The sequence below is a fragment of the Oncorhynchus nerka genome, unplaced genomic scaffold, assembly GCF_034236695.1.
Source record: "Oncorhynchus nerka isolate Pitt River unplaced genomic scaffold, Oner_Uvic_2.0 unplaced_scaffold_927, whole genome shotgun sequence".
NCBI lineage: Eukaryota > Metazoa > Chordata > Actinopteri > Salmoniformes > Salmonidae > Oncorhynchus > Oncorhynchus nerka.
In genome coordinates, this window is record NW_027040381.1 from 170,018 (window position 1) to 188,858 (window position 18,841).

At 45.2% G+C, this 18,841-nt stretch overlaps 1 protein-coding gene across 1 annotated transcript in view; it reads left to right on the forward strand.

Moving 5' to 3' along the window:
* The window catches only part of wdr93 (WD repeat domain 93), a 56,183-nt gene that overhangs the window by 13,479 nt on the left and 23,863 nt on the right, over positions 1 to 18,841 (forward strand). Inside the window, 4 exon segments of the mRNA XM_065016649.1 lie at positions 1,288 to 1,474; positions 4,204 to 4,274; positions 10,842 to 10,928; positions 11,439 to 11,570. Of these exon segments, the coding sequence (XP_064872721.1) occupies positions 1,288 to 1,474; positions 4,204 to 4,274; positions 10,842 to 10,928; positions 11,439 to 11,570 (477 nt within the window).

Sequence of the window (18,841 nt, forward strand, 5' to 3'; positions counted from 1 at the left end):
GAGGAGGTCCAGGGAGAAGAGGAGGAGGAGGTCCAGGGAGAGGAGGAGAGGTATGATGGCAACCCTTGCTTTGGTTTTGTTTACCTGGTCACTGTTTCAAATGCTGTTTTAGCATTTGTGGCACAAATCCCATGCGAGTCAACGGTACATATATTAGCCTTTTTGTGCTCTGTATCTAAGTAAGATAATACAGTTACACAATCCATTTTTTGATACTTTAGGATGATTTGTATTTATTATGGATCCCCATTACTCTTCCTGGGGTCTGGCAAAAGGAAGGTAGTTATAGAACTTTTAAAACATTACAATACATTCATTACAGAATTCACAACACACTGTGTGTGCCCTCAGGCCCATGCTCCACTAACACATATCTACAGTCCATAGTCTGTTCTGGACTTGGGGACTGTGAAGAGACCTCTCGTGGACCTCTTGTCTCACGGTTTGTAAAACATGGCTGCCTTCCAAATGGCACCCTATTACCTATATAGTGTTCTGATGAACATGAAGCATGAAAATGCTACTATACGTAACATTGACTTGCATTGAATTTGTGCCACAAATGCTAAGAAGTTAGCACTTGAGACAGTGGCTGAAAAACCCAAGCATGGGTTGCTGTCACACCTTGCTGTCAGTAGACAACCAATGTCATTTTGTAATTTAGGTGAACAATCCCTATAACATTGGGGGGGTCTTCAAACCTTCCCACCTAATAGCATGAACAGCACCATCTAGTGGTCAGAACCTGTATTGTTGTTGTTGGGGTGTTGTGGGTCTGGGTGGCTACTGAACATTCCTTTGGATTCCTCATGTCCGACTCATTGGTAGAAAACGTTTGGTCCAAATTGGATGTTAGGTACTATATTTATTGAATGTTATATGAATCCTATAAATTAAAAATGCCAATTTGGCTGCAATCAATTAGCTTAATTTCTCAGATGTCAAATTATATTTCAACAAAAAGATGTTGCAGGAATGCTAATCTCATCTGTTTCTGACAACAGAAAGGATTTCAGATCGATTTGAGATGGTGGGTGTCAAAATCCTCTTTGTGCTTTTTGAGGTGGAATGACCCGGTAACCAAACAGTAGTTAAAAAAATATATTGTAAAGACATTGTATCAAGATGAGAATAACAGATAGACATTGTATCAACATGAGAATAACAGATATACATTGTATCAACATGAGAATAACAGATATACATTGTATCAACATGAGAATAACAGATATACATTGTATCAACATGAGAATTACAGGAAGGCAATATGTCTGTCATATTTGATAGGCTCTACCATGAAGAGTCCATTTGAGGTGTTGCAGAAGACCGAGGATGGCAATGTGATTGGCTCAGGACAGAACCACATGATCAGCAGTCGCCAATGGGAGGACCAGGACGCTGTGTTTAAGTCTGTATACAGGAAGTACATGGTTACTAACCCCAGCAACACTACAGACCCAGAGGACAGACCCAGGTAAACACAACAGTTGAATGAGAGTGGTTAGTCTTAAAATCCTCAGATTGTAATGATAACAGAAAATAAGACCTGACAGGGCCCTGTGTCCTCAGTCTGAATCAGACTATACCCAGACAGCTACTGATCTGTTAGGGCCCTGTGTCCTCAGTCTGAATCAGACTATACCCAGACAGCTACTGATCTGTTAGGGCCCTGTGTCCTCAGTCTGAATCAGACTATACCCAGACAGCTACTGATGATCTGTTAGGGCCCTGTGTCCTCAGTCTGAATCAGACTATACCCAGACAGCTACTGATGATCTGTTAGGGCCCTGTGTCCTCAGTCTGAATCAGACTATACCCAGACAGCTACTGATGATCTGTTAGGGCCCTGTGTCCTCAGTCTGAATCAGACTATACCCAGACAGCTACTGATGATCTGTTAGGGCCCTGTGTCCTCAGTCTGAATCAGACTATACCCAGACAGCTACTGATCTGTTAGGGCCCTGTGTCCTCAGTCTGAATCAGACTATACCCAGACAGCTACTGATCTGTTAGGGCCCTGTGTCCTCAGTCTGAATCAGACTATACCCAGACAGCTACTGATCTGTTAGGGCCCTGTGTCCTCAGTCTGAATCAGACTAGTCTGAATCCTATACAGACAGCTACTGATCTGTTAGGCCCTGTGTCCTCAGTCTGAATCAGACTATACCCAGACAGCTACTGATCTGTTAGGGCCCTGTGTCCTCAGTCTGAATCAGACTATACCCAGACAGCTACTGATCTGTTAGGGCCCTGTGTCCTCAGTCTGAATCAGACTATACCCAGACAGCTACTGATCTGTTAGGGCCCTGTGTCCTCAGTCTGAATCAGACTATACCCAGACAGCTACTGATGATCTGTTAGGGCCCTGTGTCCTCAGTGTCAGACTCAGACAGCTACTGATCTGTTATGTGTCCTCAGTCTATCAGACTATACCCAGACAGCTACTGATGACTGTTAGGGCCCTGTGTCCTCAGTCTGAATCAGACTATACCCAGACAGCTACTGATCTGTTAGGGCCAGTCTGTGTCCTCAGTCTGATCTGTTATGTGTCCTCAGACTAGACTACCCAGACAGCTACTGATCTGTTAGGGCCCTGTGTCCTCAGTCTGAATCAGACTATACCCAGACAGCTACTGATGATCTGTTAGGGCCCTGTGTCCTCAGTCTGAATCAGACTATACCCAGACAGCTACTGATCTGTTAGGGCCCTGTGTCCTCAGTCTGAATCAGACTATACCCAGACAGCTACTGATGATCTGTTAGGGCCCTGTGTCCTCAGTCTGAATCAGACTATACCCAGACAGCTACTGATCTGTTAGGGCCCTGTGTCCTCAGTCTGAATCAGACTATACCCAGACAGCTACTGATGATCTACTGTTAGGGCCCTGTGTCCTCAGTCTGAATCAGACTATACCCAGCTACTGATGATCTTTTACAGCTACTGATGATCTGTTGATCTGTTAGGGCCCTGTGTCCTCAGTCTGAATCAGACTATACCCAGACAGCTACTGATGACCTGTTAGGGCCCTGGGTCCTCAGTCTGAATCAGACTATACCCAGACAGCTACTGATGATCTGTTAGGGCCCTGTGTCCTCAGTCTGAATCAGACTATACCCAGACAGCTACTGATGACCTGTTAGGGCCCTGGGTCCTCAGTCTGAATCAGACTATACCCAGACAGCTACTGATCTGTTAGGGCCCTGTGTCCTCAGTCTGAATCAGACTATACCCAGACAGCTACTGATCATCAGTTGAATCATCTAGTCTGTTGAATCATGATTTCCTAGTGAGCCTCTTGTTTTTCCAGCCTCTCGTATCAGTGAGGTATCCAGGAAGTTGTTGATTGATAATGAGAGGATTAATCTGGCCTGGGTGGCCGTGTAAGGAAGTTGTTGATTGATAATGAGAGGATTAATCTGGCCTGGGTGGCCGTGTCAGGAAGTTGTTGATTGATAATGAGAGGATTAATCTGGCCTGGGCGGCCGTGTCAGGAAGTTGTTGATTGCTAATGAGAGGATTCATCTGGCCTGGGGGACTGTGTCAGGAAGTTGTTGATTGATAATGAGAGGATTAATCTGGCCTGGGGGGCCGTGTAAGCGTGTTTTGTACCTGGTGAAGTTGATTAGTTTTGGAACCAGGCTGCCTCCCGGGTGTGAGCCAGGCGCCTCCCGGGTGTGAGCCAGGCGCCTCCCGGGTGTGAGCCAGGCGCCTCCCGGGTGTGAGCCAGGCGCCTCCCGGGTGTGAGCCAGGCGCCCTGCTCTGTCCCACAGCAGAGTCAGATCAAAACACAAGTGATGTAATTAACCACTGTAGTTATTAGTATGATTCTGTGTTTTCACATTACAAAAGTTATTTATTTTGATAAAAACACTTTATCTGCCTTCCCACTGAAAACTAGTTCTAAAATCCAAACATGTATTTTATGCAAAAGAGATGTATGTTTCTGGATGATGCACCATGCTGCCTTGTTGACAACATGACCGAGTGATGCAGATTACTGTTCCATTTGAGAAGGGCCACCGACCGGTGCGCCTCGGCTCAGCATAATGGAATCCGCCCATTGCTTTGCCTTTGGACTTCAATCACTCCATCATGAGCTCATGTTGACATCGACTTTAGACTTGGAAATGAAAGGTGCACTAGTGTTGCAACCGTGGAGATGACATGTTAGTGTTGTAACCATGGAGATGCTGTGTTTGAAGCTGTGTGACCAGTCACTTCCTGCTTCCTGGAGGTCTGTTTCCTGTCCTGGGAGGAGTTAAGCCTCAGACAGGTGGGTTAAGACAATTTAACAAATGTTTTTTCATTACATTTGAATATCATGAATTTGTTTTTAAATATTTAATTGATGCCATCAGTTCTGTATTTAAATCTTTAATTGATGCCATGGGTCCTGTATTTACATTTTGAATTGATGCCATGGGTTCTGTATTTAAATATTTAATTGATGCTATGGGTTCTGTATTTACATTTTGAATTGATGCCATGGGTTCTGTATTTACATTTTGAATTGATGCCATGGGTTCTGTATTTACATTTTGAATTGATGCCATGGGTTCTGTATTTAAATATTTAATTGATGCCATGGGTTCAGTATTTACATTTTGAATTGATGCCATGGGTTCTGTATTTACATTTTGAATTGATGCCATGGGTTCTGTATTTACATTTTGAATTGATGCCATTGGTTCTGTATTTACATTTTGAATTGATGCCATGGGTTCTGTATTTACATTTTGAATTGATGCCATGGGTTCTGTATTTAAATATTTAATTGATGCCATGGGTTCTATTTAATTGATGCCATTCTGTATTTAAATATTTAATTGATGCCCTGTATTTAAATATTTAATTGATGGTTCCTGTATTTAAATATTTAATTGATGCCATGGGTCCTGTATTTAAATATTTAATTGATGCCATGGGTTCTGTATTTAAATATTTAATTGATGCCATGGGTCCTGTATTTAAATATTTAATTGATGCCATGGGTTCTGTATTTAAATATTTAATTGATGCCATGGGTCCTGTATTTAAATATTTAATTGATGCCTGTATTTAAATATTTAATTGATGTGTCCTGTATTTAAATATTTAATTGATGCCATGGGTCCTGTATTTAAATATTTAATTGATGCCATGGGTTCTGTATTTAAATATTTAATTGATGCCTGTATTTAAATATTTAATTGATGCCATGGGTCCTGTATTTAAATATTTAATTGATGCTATGGGTCCTGTATTTACATATTTAATTGATGCTATGGGTCCTGTATTTAAATATTTAATTGATGCTATGGGTCCTGTATTTAAATATTTAATTGATGCCATGGGTCCTGTATTTAAATATTTAATTGATGCTATGGGTCCTGTATTTAAATATTTAATTGATGCCATGGGTTCTGTATTTAAATATTTAATTGATGCTATGGGTCCTGTTGCAGATTGAGATCGACAACACATAAAATATCAATTTTATCCACTCTTAAATCAAATGTTTTTATCTTACTCTCTTCTTAGAAGCATCCCTTCTATTTGTAGTAAAATACATCCCCTTTATCAAATTAAAATCAAATGTATTTATAAATTACTTTTTACATCAGCAGATGTCACTAAGTGCTATACAGAAACCCAGCCTAAAACAACAAGTAATGCAGATGTAGAAGCACTGTGGCTAGGAAAAACTTCCTAGAAAGGCAGGAACCTAGGAAGAAACCTAGAGAGGAACCAGGCTCTGAGGTGTGGCCAGTCCTCTTCTGGCTGTGCCGGGTGGAGATTATAAACCTAGAGAGGAACCAGGCTCTGAGGTGTGGCCAGTCCTCTTCTGGCTGTGCCGGGTGGAGATTATAAACCTAGAGGAACCAGGCTCTGAGGTGTGGCCAGTCCTCTTCTGGCTGTGCCGGGTGGAGATTATAAACCTAGAGAGGAACCAGGCTCTGAGGTGTGGCCAGTCCTCTTCTGGCTGTGCCGGGTGGAGATTATAAACCTAGAGAGGAACCAGGCTCTGAGGTGTGGCCAGTCCTCTTCTGGCTGTGCCGGGTGGAGATTATAAACCTAGAGAGGAACCAGGCTCTGAGGTGTGGCCAGTCCTCTTCTGGCTGTGCCGGGTGGAGATTATAAACCTAGAGAGGAACCAGGCTCTGAGGTGTGGCCAGTCCTCTTCTGGCTGTGCCGGGTGGAGATTTTAAGAGTACATGGAACAAGGTAACACGCCTGGTGAACAGGTCAGGGTTCCATAGCCGCAGGCAGAACAGTTGAAACTGGAGCAGCAGCATGGCCAGATGGACTGGGGACAGCCAGGAGTCATCGGGCCAGGTAGTCCTGGGGCATGGTCCTAGGGCTCAGGTCCTCCGAGAGAGAGAAAGAAAGAGAGAAGGAGAGAATTAGAGAACGCACACTTAGATTCACACAGGACACCGAATAGGACAGGAGAAGTACTCCAGATATAACAAACTGACCCTAGCCCCTCGACACATAAACTACTGCAGCATAAATACTGGAGGCTGAGACAGGACAACATGATGCTGCCATCCCCGTGCTTCACGGTTGGGATGGTGTTCTTCGGCTTGCAAGCCTCTCCCTTTTTCCTCCAAACATACCGATGGTCATTATGGCCAAACAGTTCTATTTTTGTTTCATCAGACCAGAGGACATTTCTCCAAAAAGTACAATCTTTTCGCGTCCAGGCTCTGTCGTAACCGGCCGCGACCGGGAGGTCCGTGGGGCGACGCACAATTGGCCTAGCGTCGTCCGGGTTAGGGAGGGCTTGGTCGGGAGGGATGTCCTTGTCTCATCGCGCACCAGCGACTCCTGTGTTTCCTCCGACACATTGGTGCGGCTGGCTTCCGGGTTGGATGCGCGCTGTGTTAAGAAGCAGTGCGGCTTGGTTGGGTTGTGTATCGGAGGACGCATGACTTTCAACCTTCGTCTCTCCCGAGCCCGTACGGGAGTTGTAGCGATGAGACAAGATAGTAGCTACTAAAAACAATTGAATACCACGAAATTGGGGAGAAAAAGGGGTAAAAAAATAATAAATCTTTGTCCTCATGTGCAGTTGCTAACCGTAGTCTAGCTTTTTTTATGGCGGTTTTGAAGCAGCGGCTTCTTCCTTGCTGAGCGGCCTTTCAGGTTATGTCGATATAGGACTTGTTTTACTGTGGATATAGACACTTTTGTACCTGTTTCCTCCAGCATCTTCACAAGGTCCTTTGCTGTTGTTCTGGGATTGATTTTTGCACAAAAGTACGTTCATCTCTAGGAGACAGAACGCCTCTCCTTCCTGAGCGGTATGACGGCTGCGTGGTCCCATGGTGTTTATACTTGCGTACTATTGTTTGTACTTATGAACGTGGTACCTTCAGGCGTTTGGAAATTGCTCTCAAGGATGAACCAGACTTGTGGAGGTCTACAATCATTTTTTCTGAGGTCTTGGCTGATTTATGATTTTCCCATGATGTCAAGCAAAGAGGCACTGAGTTTGAAGGTAGGCCTTGAAATATATCCACAGGTACACCTCCAATTGACTCAAATGATGTCAATTAGCCTATCAGAAGCTTCTACAGCCATGACATCATTTTCTGGAATTTTCCAAGCTTTTTAAAGGCATAGTCAACTTAGTGTATGTAACTTCTGACCCACTGGAATTGTGATACAGTGAAATAATCTGTCTATAAACAATTGTTGTGAAACGATTCTCGTCCTCCTCTTCTGAGGAGGAGTAGTAAGAAGGATCGGAGGACCAATGTGCAGCGTGGTAAGTGTCCATATTGTATTTATTATATGAACACAAAACAAAAACGAGAACGAAACGAAACAGTCCTGAACGGTGAAATACAAAACACAGAGCAGAAAATAATCACCCACGAAACACAGGTGAAAAAAGGCTACCTAAGTATGATTCTCAATCAGAGACAACTAACGACACTTGCCTCTGATTGAGAACCATACCAGGCCAAACACAAAACACAACATAGAAAAACGAACATAGACAACCCACCCAACTCACGCCCTGACCAAACTAAAACAAAGACATAATAAAAGAACATAGACAACCCACCCAACTCACGCCCTGACCATACTAAAACAAAGACAATAAAAGAACTAAGATCAGAACGTGACATGTTGGAAAAATGACTTGTGTCATACACAAGTAGATGTCCTAACCGACTTGCCAAAACTATAGTTTGTTAACAAGACATTTGTGGTGGATGAAAAACGAGTTTGAATGATTCCAACCTAAGTGTATGTAAACTTCCAACGTATTCTTTGCCTCGAAGCGAGCAGCATAGAAGTAGTTTTCCCTTTGTAGTCTGTAATGGTTTGCCCTGCCACATCCCACGAGCGTCAGAGCCGGTGTCGTACGATTCAATCTTAGTCCTATAGTGACGCTTTGCCTGTTTGATGGTTGTCGGAGGGCATATTGGGATTTGTTATCAGCTTCAGGGTTAGTCCCGCTCCTTGAAAGCGGCAGCTCTAGCCTTTAGCTCAGTGTGGATGTTGCCTGTAATCCATGGCTTCTGGTTGGGATATGTACGTACGGTCACTGTGGGGACGACGTCATCGATGCACTTATTGATGAAGCCAATGTCTGTGGTGGTATACTCCTCAATGCCATCGGAGGAATCCCGGAACATATTCCAGTCTGTGTTAGCAAAAACAGTTCTGTAGCTTAGCATCTGCTTCATCTGACCACTTTTTTAATAGACCGAGTCACTGGTGCTTCCTGCTTTAATTCTTATATTATTATGCGTAGGTCATCGATTTTATTGTTCTCTGCCTTCTCGTCATGTAAATGACGGATCTGGGCCTGTTCCCGGGAAAACAGTATGTCATTCACGTCAGGCTCGTTAAAGGAAAGGTATTCTGCCAGTTCGTGGTCAGTAATCGCAGTTCTGATGTCATTCACGTCAGGCTCGTTAAAGGAAAGGTATTCTGCCAGTTCGTGGTCAGTAATCGCAGTTCTGATGTCGTTCACGTCAGGCTCGTTAAAGGAAAGGTATTCTGCCAGTTCGTGGTCAGTAATCGCAGTTCTGATGTCATTCACGTCAGGCTCGTTAAAGGAAAGGTATTCTGCCAGTTCGTGGTCAGTAATCGCAGTTCTGATGTCATTCACGTCAGGCTCGTTAAAGGAAAGGTATTCTGCCAGTTCGTGGTCAGTAATCGCAGTTCTGATGTCGTTCACGTCAGGCTCGTTAAAGGAAAGGTATTCTGCCAGTTCGTGGTCAGTAATCGCAGTTCTGATGTCATTCACGTCAGGCTCGTTAAAGGAAAGGTATTCTGCCAGTTCGTGGTCAGTAATCGCAGTTCTGATGTCGTTCACGTCAGGCTCGTTAAAGGAAAGGTATTCTGCCAGTTCGTGGTCAGTAATCGGTTCTGATGTCGTTCACGTTCTGAAAGGTGCCAGTTCGTGGTCAGTAATCGCAGTTCTGATGTCATTCACGTCAGGCTCGTTAAAGGAAAGGTATTCTGCCAGTTCGTGGTCAGTAATCGCAGTTCTGATGTCATTCACGTCAGGCTCGTTAAAGGAAAGGTATTCTGCCAGTTCGTGGTCAGTAATCGCAGTTCTGATGTCATTCACGTCAGGCTCGTTAAAGGAAAGGTATTCTGCCAGTTCGTGGTCAGTAATCGCAGTTCTGATGTCATTCACGTCAGGCTCGTTAAAGGAAAGGTATTCTGCCAGTTCGTGGTCAGTAATCGCAGTTCTGATGTCATTCATGTCAGGCTCGTTAAAGGAAAGGTATTCTGCCAGTTCGTGGTCAGTAATCGCAGTTCTGATGTCATTCACGTCAGGCTCGTTAAAGGAAAGGTATTCTGCCAGTTCGTGGTCAGTAATCGCAGTTCTGATGTCATTCAGGCTCGTTAAAGGAAAGGTATTCTGCCAGTTCGGCTCGATGTCATTCACGTCAGGCTCGTTAAAGGAAAGGTATTCTGCCAGTTCGTGGTCAGTAATCGCAGTTCTGATGTCGTTCACGTCAGGCTCGTTAAAGGAAAGGTATTCTGCCAGTTCGTGGTCAGTAATCGCAGTTCTGATGTCATTCACGTCAGGCTCGTTAAAGGAAAGGTATTCTGCCAGTTCGTGGTCAGTAATCGCAGTTCTGATGTTTTCAGAAGTTATTTTTGGTCATAAGAAATGGTAGCAGCAACATTATGTACAAAATAAGTTTAAAAAATACATTACAAACAACGCAAAGAAACAAACAAAAAAACACTATTGGATAGGAACATGTAAAATGTGTCTTCACTATTATTTTTCAACGTAGAAAGTAGTACAAATAAAGGTAAACCTTGAATGAGTAGGTGTGTCAACTTTTGACTGGTACTGTAGGCCGATAGTTTTTAAAAACATTTTCCAGGTAAAAGTTTGACTTTTTCAAGAGAGGCTTTATTACCGCCACTTTTGAGTGAGTTTGGTTCACATCCGACAGTTAGGGAGCCATTTATTATGTTCAACAGAGGAGGAGCACAGGAAGCAGCTCTTTCAGTAGTTTAGTTTGAATAGGGTCCACAATGCAGCTAGAAGAGATACTATCAACAGATACTATTGTTCCTAGGTCCTGGCAGTTTATTTCTATTTCACTAGGCAAGTCAGTTAAGAACACATTCTTATTTACAGTGACAGCCTAGGAGTAGTGGGTTAACTGCCTTGTTCAGGGGCAGAACGACAAGAGTTTTACCTTGTAAGCTCTGGGATTTGATCTAGCAACCTTTCGGTTACTGACCCAATGCTCTAACCACTAGGCTACCTGCCACCCCAGTTCAGTGATACTATTAGGTCCTGGCAGTTCAGAGCAGACTCAGGACAACTGATTCCATGTGGCCTGTCTGTCTCTCTCTCCAGGAGGAGTGGCTGTAGCTGTGTGTCTGTGGTGGAGTGGCAGACACAATCTGCTGCACTACTTACTGTGTAAAGCTCCCAGAGACAAACCAGGTAGGTTGGGGGTCATTTAGTCACATGTCCTATGCGATAACAGTTTGTATTCAAGTGTCTGATCTAGGATCAGTTTTATCATTGAGATTATTAAATATAATTACATGGACAGGGGGGAACTGATCCTAGACTCTGAAAGGCTTTATGAATACAGGCCCTTCTACTGTATGTCAGTATATTACCAGAATGTTCTGGGTGTAGTATATGTTCATGACCAGCAGGAGGCCAGCAGTGTTGCAGCTTTAAAAATGTTTATTAAAAAAAATGTTTTTACCTTTATTTAACTAGACAAGTCAGTTAATAAGAACACATTCTTATTTACAATGACGGCCTACCAGGGAACAGTGGGTTTATTGCCTTGTTCAAGGGGCAGAACGACAGAACGATTTTTACCTTGTCAGCTCGGGGATTCAATCCAGCAACCTTTCAGTTACTGGCCCAACGCTCTAACCGCTAAGCTACCTGCGGCCCCAAAAAGTAGCTTCTCATCATGTTGTCTCTTTGTTCCAGACCCGGAGCCCAAGCCTGATGCGTTGTGGCCTAATGCCCAGGAGATCCTGTGTTCTGCTGTTAGCAGCTGTACTAGACACATAACTCTGGGACTGGTTACTGGACTGGTCACTGTCTGGGACAGACACTTAGGTGAGTTCACTGTGCACATAGTTACCTAAATGTTACACTAAATATCTGTGTGGCCCTTTCTGAAAAGACAATAATGTTGAGATTGATGAAGTGTCCAGTTGTAAATCAGACCTGTGGTAAACCTGTGTACGCGTGAACGAGCATTAAAACTCCGCTTGGAAAACAATAACACCCTGTGGTAAACCTGTGTACGCGTGAACGAGCATTAAAACTCCGCTTGGAAAACAATAACACCCTGTGGTAAACCTGTGTACGCGTGAACGAGCATTAAAACTCCGCTTGGAAAACAATAACACCCTGTACGCGTGAACGAGCATTAAAACGCCGCTTGGAAAACAATAACACCCTCATTTGCTGTGTGCTTTGGAAGGATTGGAATTAGGCCAAGACAGTATCTAAGGAAATATCAATTCATGGTGAACTTGATCACGTCTTTGGAGGGGTTGGCATGTTTCCTTTTGCACTGACATTTGCTGTAGCCTATCTGTCTGTTTCTGAAAGACTCAAATAATTGCACATTGTTGTGGACCTGTAAAAATACAGTTTGAATTCAAGAATGTTTTGTCTCGGCCTTTAGGCCTGTACATCACAGTGGCGAGGCATATGAACTAACAGGTTATAGAGGCATATGAACTAACAGGTTATAGAGGCATATGAACTAACAGGTTATAGAGGCATATGAACTAACAGGTTATAGAGGCATATGAACTAACAGGTTATAGAGGCATATGAACTAACAGGTTATAGAGGCATACGAACTAACAGGTTATAGAGGCATACGAACTAACAGGTTATAGAGGCATACGAACTAACAGGTTATAGAGGCATACGAACTAACAGGTTATAGAGGCATACGAACTAACAGGTTATAGAGGCATATGAACTAACAGGTTATAGAGGCATATGAACTAACAGGTTATAGAGGCATATGAACTAACAGGTTATAGAGGCATATGAACTAACAGGTTATAGAGGCATATGAACTAACAGGTTATAGAGGCATATGAACTAACAGGTTATAGAGGCATATGAACTAACAGGTTATAGAGGCATATGAACTAACAGGTTATAGAGGCATATGAACTAACAGGTTATAGAGGCATATGAACTAACAGGTTATAGAGGCATACGAACTAACAGGTTATAGAGGCATATGAACTAACAGGTTATAGAGGCATATGAACTAACAGGTTATAGAGAAAACAAGGCAGTTATCACAGGTTGGAATATGTCTTTTCTTCCTGGCTTGGCTTCCCCGGTGATTTTACCCAGGCATCGCTCTACTGGTTCCACCTGATGGCGAAACTGGAGTTGCATCGCATCTGCTTCATGCACAAATTCATGTTGTTTCCATGACCAGAGAAAGGGTAGTGGTGGGTCAAATCACTGGGGAAGCCATATTCCAACCTATGTTTGGTGATGAATTTAGTTTGCTCTGTAATCTGTTTGTTCATATGCCACCGTGGTATATAGGCCTAAGGCGGAGACAATAAGAAGACATAGTGGCTGAATAAAGAGAGCAACCCCTGTCTGGTGGAGTCCACAAAGCATATGGCATGTAACAAACAGTTCCATGACCTACAGCACGGTCAAGCAAGTTCATGTTACCGCAAGTCACAAAGAAAACAGGAGCTGCCTCCGGCACCTACTGGTAGAGAAACGCCAACGCCAATCCTCCTCTCTTTCATGTTGACCAAACGGTCTATGACTCTGTCATACAGTACACGCTTTTATTTTGTTGTCCAAGGCTACCTGGCTAAAATGCTTGCTCGCTAGCCTAACTTCCTTTCATGGGCAAGTTAGCTAGTTTAATGAAAAGCATGAACTGGTGCACACCCAGAGAAAATGATTTAGTGTAGAGGTGCTGATTAACGGAGAATAACCTGGAAGCTATGAAAACAAAGACAGTTGCACACTCCATATACAGTGGGGAGAACAAGTATTTGATACACTGCAGGTCTAGGGGACTGCATCACAGCGCAAGCTGTGCCACCAGAGACTCTGGGTTCAGCCCAGGCTCTGTCGCAGCCGGCCGCGACCGGGAGGTCCGTGGGGACTGCATCACAGCGCAAGCTGTGCCACCAGAGACTCTGGGTTCAGCCCAGGCTCTGTCGCAGCCGGCCGCGACCGGGAGGTCCGTGGGGACTGCATTGCAGCGCTAGCTGTGCCACTAGAGACTCTGGGTTCAGCCCAGGCTCTGTCGCAGCCGGCCGCGACCGGGAGGTCCGTGGGGACTGCATCACAGCGCAAGCTGTGCCACCAGAGACTCTGGGTTCAGCCCAGGCTCTGTCGCAGCCGGCCGCGACCGGGAGGTCCGTGGGGACTGCATCGCAGCGCTAGCTGTGCCACCAGAGACTCTGGGTTCAGCCCAGGCTCTGTCGCAGCCGGCCGCGACCGGGAGGTCCGTGGGGACTGCATTGCAGCGCTAGCTGTGCCACCAGAGACTCTGGGTTCAGCCCAGGCTCTGTCGCAGCCGGCCGCGACCGGGAGGTCCGTGGGGACTGCATCGCAGCGCTAGCTGTGCCACCAGAGACTCTGGGTTCGCGCCCAGGCTCTGTCGCAGCCGGCCGCGACCGGGAGGTCCGTGGGGACTGCATCCTAGCACTAGCTGTGCCACCAGAGACTCTGGGTTCGCGCCCAGGCTCTGTCGCAGCCGGCCGCGACCGGGAGGTCCGTGGGGCGACGCTTAGCGCTCTGGGCTGTCCGCCGCACTGGGCGACCGGGAGGTCCGGGGGACTCGTCAGCGCGACCGGGAGGTCCGTGGGGCGGGTTAGGGTCCGGGTTAGGGAGGGCTTGGCTGGTAGGGATATCCTTGTCTCATCGTGCACCAGCGACTCCTGTGGCAGTGCATGCTAACTAAGGTTGCCAGGTGCACTGTGTTTCCTCCGACACATTGGTGTGGCTGGCTTCCAGGTTGGATGCGCGCTGTGTTAACCTCTAGCGTCGAGCAATCCCGTATCCGGGAGCGTAATCATAGCCTCAAGCTCATTAGCATAACGCAACGTTAACTATTCATGAAAATCGCAAATGAAATGAAATAAATATATTGAAACACAAGCTTAGCCTTTTGTTAACAACACTGTCATCTCAGATTTTCAAAATATGCTTTAACCAAAGCTACACAAGCATTTGTGTAAGAGTATTGATAGCCTAGCCTAGCATAGCATTAAGCCTAGCATTCAGCAGGCAACATTTTCACAAAAACAAGAAAAGCATTCAAATAAAATAATTTACCTTTGAAGAACTTCGGATGTTTTCAATGACGAGACTCTCAGTTAGATAGCAAATGTTCATTTTTTCCAAAAATATTATTTGTGTAAGAGAAATAGCTCCGGTTTGTTCATCACGTTTGGCTAAGAAAAAAAACGAAAATGCAGTCACTTACAACGCCAAACTTTTTTCCAAATGAGCTCCATAATATCAACAGAAACATGGCAAACGTTGTTTAGAATCAATCCTCAAGGTGTTTTTCACATATCTATTCGATAATATATCAGTGGTGGCAGTTGGCTTCTCATCAGAAGACAACGGAAAAATACTGCAGCTGGAGATTACGCAATAATTGCGACGGAGGACACCAAGCGACCACCTGGTAAATGTAGTCTCTTATGGTCAATCTTCCAATGATATGCCTACAAATACGTCACAATGCTGCAGACACCTTGGGGAAAACGTGGAAATAGTAAGCTGACTCCTAGCTCCACCACAGCCATATAAGTCATTGGCATGAGGCGGTTTAAAAAAATGCGGCACTTCCTGATTGTATTTTTATCTGGGTTTTTTCTGTAACATTAGTTCTGTGGCACTCACAGACAATATCTTTGCAGTTTTGGAAACGTCAGAGTGTTTTCTTTCCAAAGCTGTCAATTACATGCATAGTCGAGCATCTTTTCGTGACAAAATATCTTGTTTAAAACGGGAACGTTTTTCATCCAAAAATTAAAAGAGCACCCCCTATATCGAAGAAGTTAAGAAGCAGTGCGGCTTGGTTGGGTTGTGTTTCGGAGGACGCATGGCTTTCGACCTTCGTCTCTCCCGAAGGTTTATTTAAAAATAAAAATGTTTCGGCATTACTGCTTTCTTCAGGGTTAGAAGAAGTCACAGTGATGCTGAAACAACATTGGTGTTTTTTTACCCAATAAATTACTGGGAGGTTATATAGAGTGTGCAACTCTTTGTTTTGATAGCCAACGTTAGCTAGTTAACATTAGCCTTCTGCATATTCAACTTCCATCCTCTCAGTCCAGGGGCAAAAACAATGTATGAATTAATAGTTGGATCTGAATCGTCCTTATAATCATTGGCCAGTACAAATACAGTACAGAAAATTAAGTAAAACCACAAGTCCAAATCGCTATCGCCATCCATAGCTAATTTAGGAAAGGGACAATTTTTGCTAGCTAGTGTTGGATTCGACATTTTGAACATTGAGCTATTAAAGACATGATAGATCAGACGCAGAGTATATTAAGAAGTGAGATCTGTAGAAAAACAGAGTGGCTGTGGAATGTACTGGGTGGACGGGAGGAGATCAAAGGATTGCTATAGGGGAGACAGAAGGAGGGGTTGAGGTCAGGAGGTGGGGTCATATCCCCTGAAGGGAGTAATAAGGGTTTAGTATCCTGTTACCCTCTTCCTGTGGAACCATAAGATGTAAGGATTGGAGAGAAGGAGGAGTGTCTTAAGGGGAATATATATATACCTGTGATGGAAGAAATGTTGGGTTGTCTGAATTACAGCTGTAAAGACACTCTGGGAAGAATTAAACTTGGTTAAGCTTCTCTAGTGTCCGTGAGTTATTTACTCTGAAAAATAAGAACCAAACACTAGCCACCGGAGGACAACAAGGCAACGAGATACAACAATTCAAGTTGTTTCTGTCAATGACGTATTGCTCTCGATGTGATGTAATTGGAGTGAGGCCAAAACCAAACTGGCTTCCCTTGACACTTTTCTCTATATATTTTTTTGGTGTGCCAGGACCATTCACAGTTCAGCTCAACGCTGATTGGCTATTATTATTGGAATGGAGATGCAGGGAGTCAGGAAGCAGGTGCAGTTGGTGTGTTTAAAAGGAACGCGTCTAAACATGAAAAAAGGAAACAATACTCCCTAATGGGTGATACAGCAGAGTACTAGATAAAGAGGAAGTAATCATTGTGTGATGAAGTCCAGGTATGCCTCATGATGGGTCGCAGTTGTGCGTAATGATTGTTGCCAGGGCCGGGGGTTAGGAGACAGGCAACGCCGAGCACCGGAGCGGAAGTATGTAAACTTCCGACCAACTGTACTCCGCCCAGGGAACCGGGCCACTACCCCTGTCGGTCCTGTCAGTGACTCCTCAGGAACCTCCCCAGCTCCTGATTGGTCCTCTCCACCTGCTCTTTGGACTGAGGCCGGTACGTTGACTGTGACCCCCAACTTCTCCATGAAGGCTCTCCATACGTACTCCTTATGTACTCCAGGTTCCAATGGTCAATGAGGATGAGAAACGGGTCCGTGGTTCCCTCCAGCCAGTGTCTCCACTCCTCTAATGCAACTTCCCCACCAGGAGCTCCCTGTCACCGACGTCATAGTTCCTTTCTGCAGGAGACAGTTTTTTTAGAGTAGTATGCACATGGATACAATTTTTGTGGATTACCTTGATGGTGTGACAGGACAGCCCCCACGCCCACTTCTGAGGTGTCCACCTCCACCACGAAGGGCAACGTAGGATCTGGGGGTTTCAGCAACGGGGCAGAGGTGAAACGCCCCTTCAGTAGGCGTAAGGCCTCATCAGCTGCAGAACTCCACACCAACTTCCGGGGGACCACCTTTTAAGGAGAGAGTTGAGAGCAGAGGTGATGGAGCTTCCTGATGAAGCGGTGGTGGAAGTTGGCAAACCCCCAACATTTACGTAGTCCCTTTATGGTGGTTGGGACTGGCCATGACCTGACTGCATCGACCTTCCTCTCCTCCAGAACCACTCCCTGTGGGCTGATCCGATATCCCAAGAAGGAACTGGCACTTCTCCGCTTTGATACACAGATGGTTCTTCCAGGAGGCGTTCCAGGACGTCCTGGAGGTGGGCGACGTGATCATCCAAGTTGGCTGAGTAGATCAGGATGTCATCGATATACACGACCACCTGATGCCCAGACATGTCCCAGAACACCTCGTTAACAAATGCCTGGAACACCGACGGAGTGTCCAGACATCATGCTGAAGGCCGTCTTCCATTCATCCCCCTCCCGGATGAGGATGAAATTGTAGGCCTCCGCAGGTCCAACTTAATAAAAAAAATGGGCCCCACGGAGCAGTTTGGTCGGCCGGCAAAAACAGGAGGGGCTAACGGTACTTGGTGGTGATGGCATTGAGACCTCTGTAGACAATACACAGAGAAAGACCCCCCTCCTTCTTGGCCACGAAGAAGAAACCTGCCGACACAGGGCAGGTGGATGGGCTGATGAAACCCTGTTGGAGGGCCTCCATAGCCTTGGTTTGAGCCCCTGACAGGGGTTAGATGTGGCTGCGCAGAGTCTGTAAGCAGGTTGATGGAACAGTCCCAGATGCGATGAGGAGGGAGACAGGTGGTGCGGGTCTTGGACAAAACCTCCCTGAGATCCTGGTGAACCTCAACTGGTAAACCTCACATCTCAACTGACGTGGAACCACAAGGTCTTCTGTCATCCGGGTGCCCAGGCAGTGATCTCCTTTCTTGACCAGGAGATGGTGGAGTCGTGGCGTTAGAGCTACCGGAGGCCGTTGTGTGTAATGATGGGTTGCCTGGGACGATGGTTAGATCGGCGACGTTGAGCGCCAGAGTGGGAGTAGACGTAACAATTATATACTTTTTTTTAATCAATGGAGGCCAAGTGCTTGCTGGCTTCCTTTGCAATGCTATCGGTGGCAACAATGTCATACTTTTTGACCAGACCGCACGCAACAGATAGTTGGCCTACACATAAAGAGACAGAAGGGCGCTGTTTCGCTCGCTTGGATGCTTTTTCCGGTGAGATACATTCAGTCTCATGCGAATTGAAGGAGAATTATGAAACAGAGAGAGAAAAAAGATCATTGTTTTTTTTTCTTGGTACATTTTTGGGGAAGCTTGGCTTCCCTTGGCTTCCCTTGGCTTCCATGAATACACACCACTGGTTGTTAATAATAGTACAAATGCAGGGTTATCGATACACTTTGCTATTCATTCGTTGCAGCTGCAGCAAGAGTGGAAGGGTTAGGGTTAGGGGTTAGGGTTAGGGTTAGGCTGCAGCAAGAGTGGAAGGGTTAGG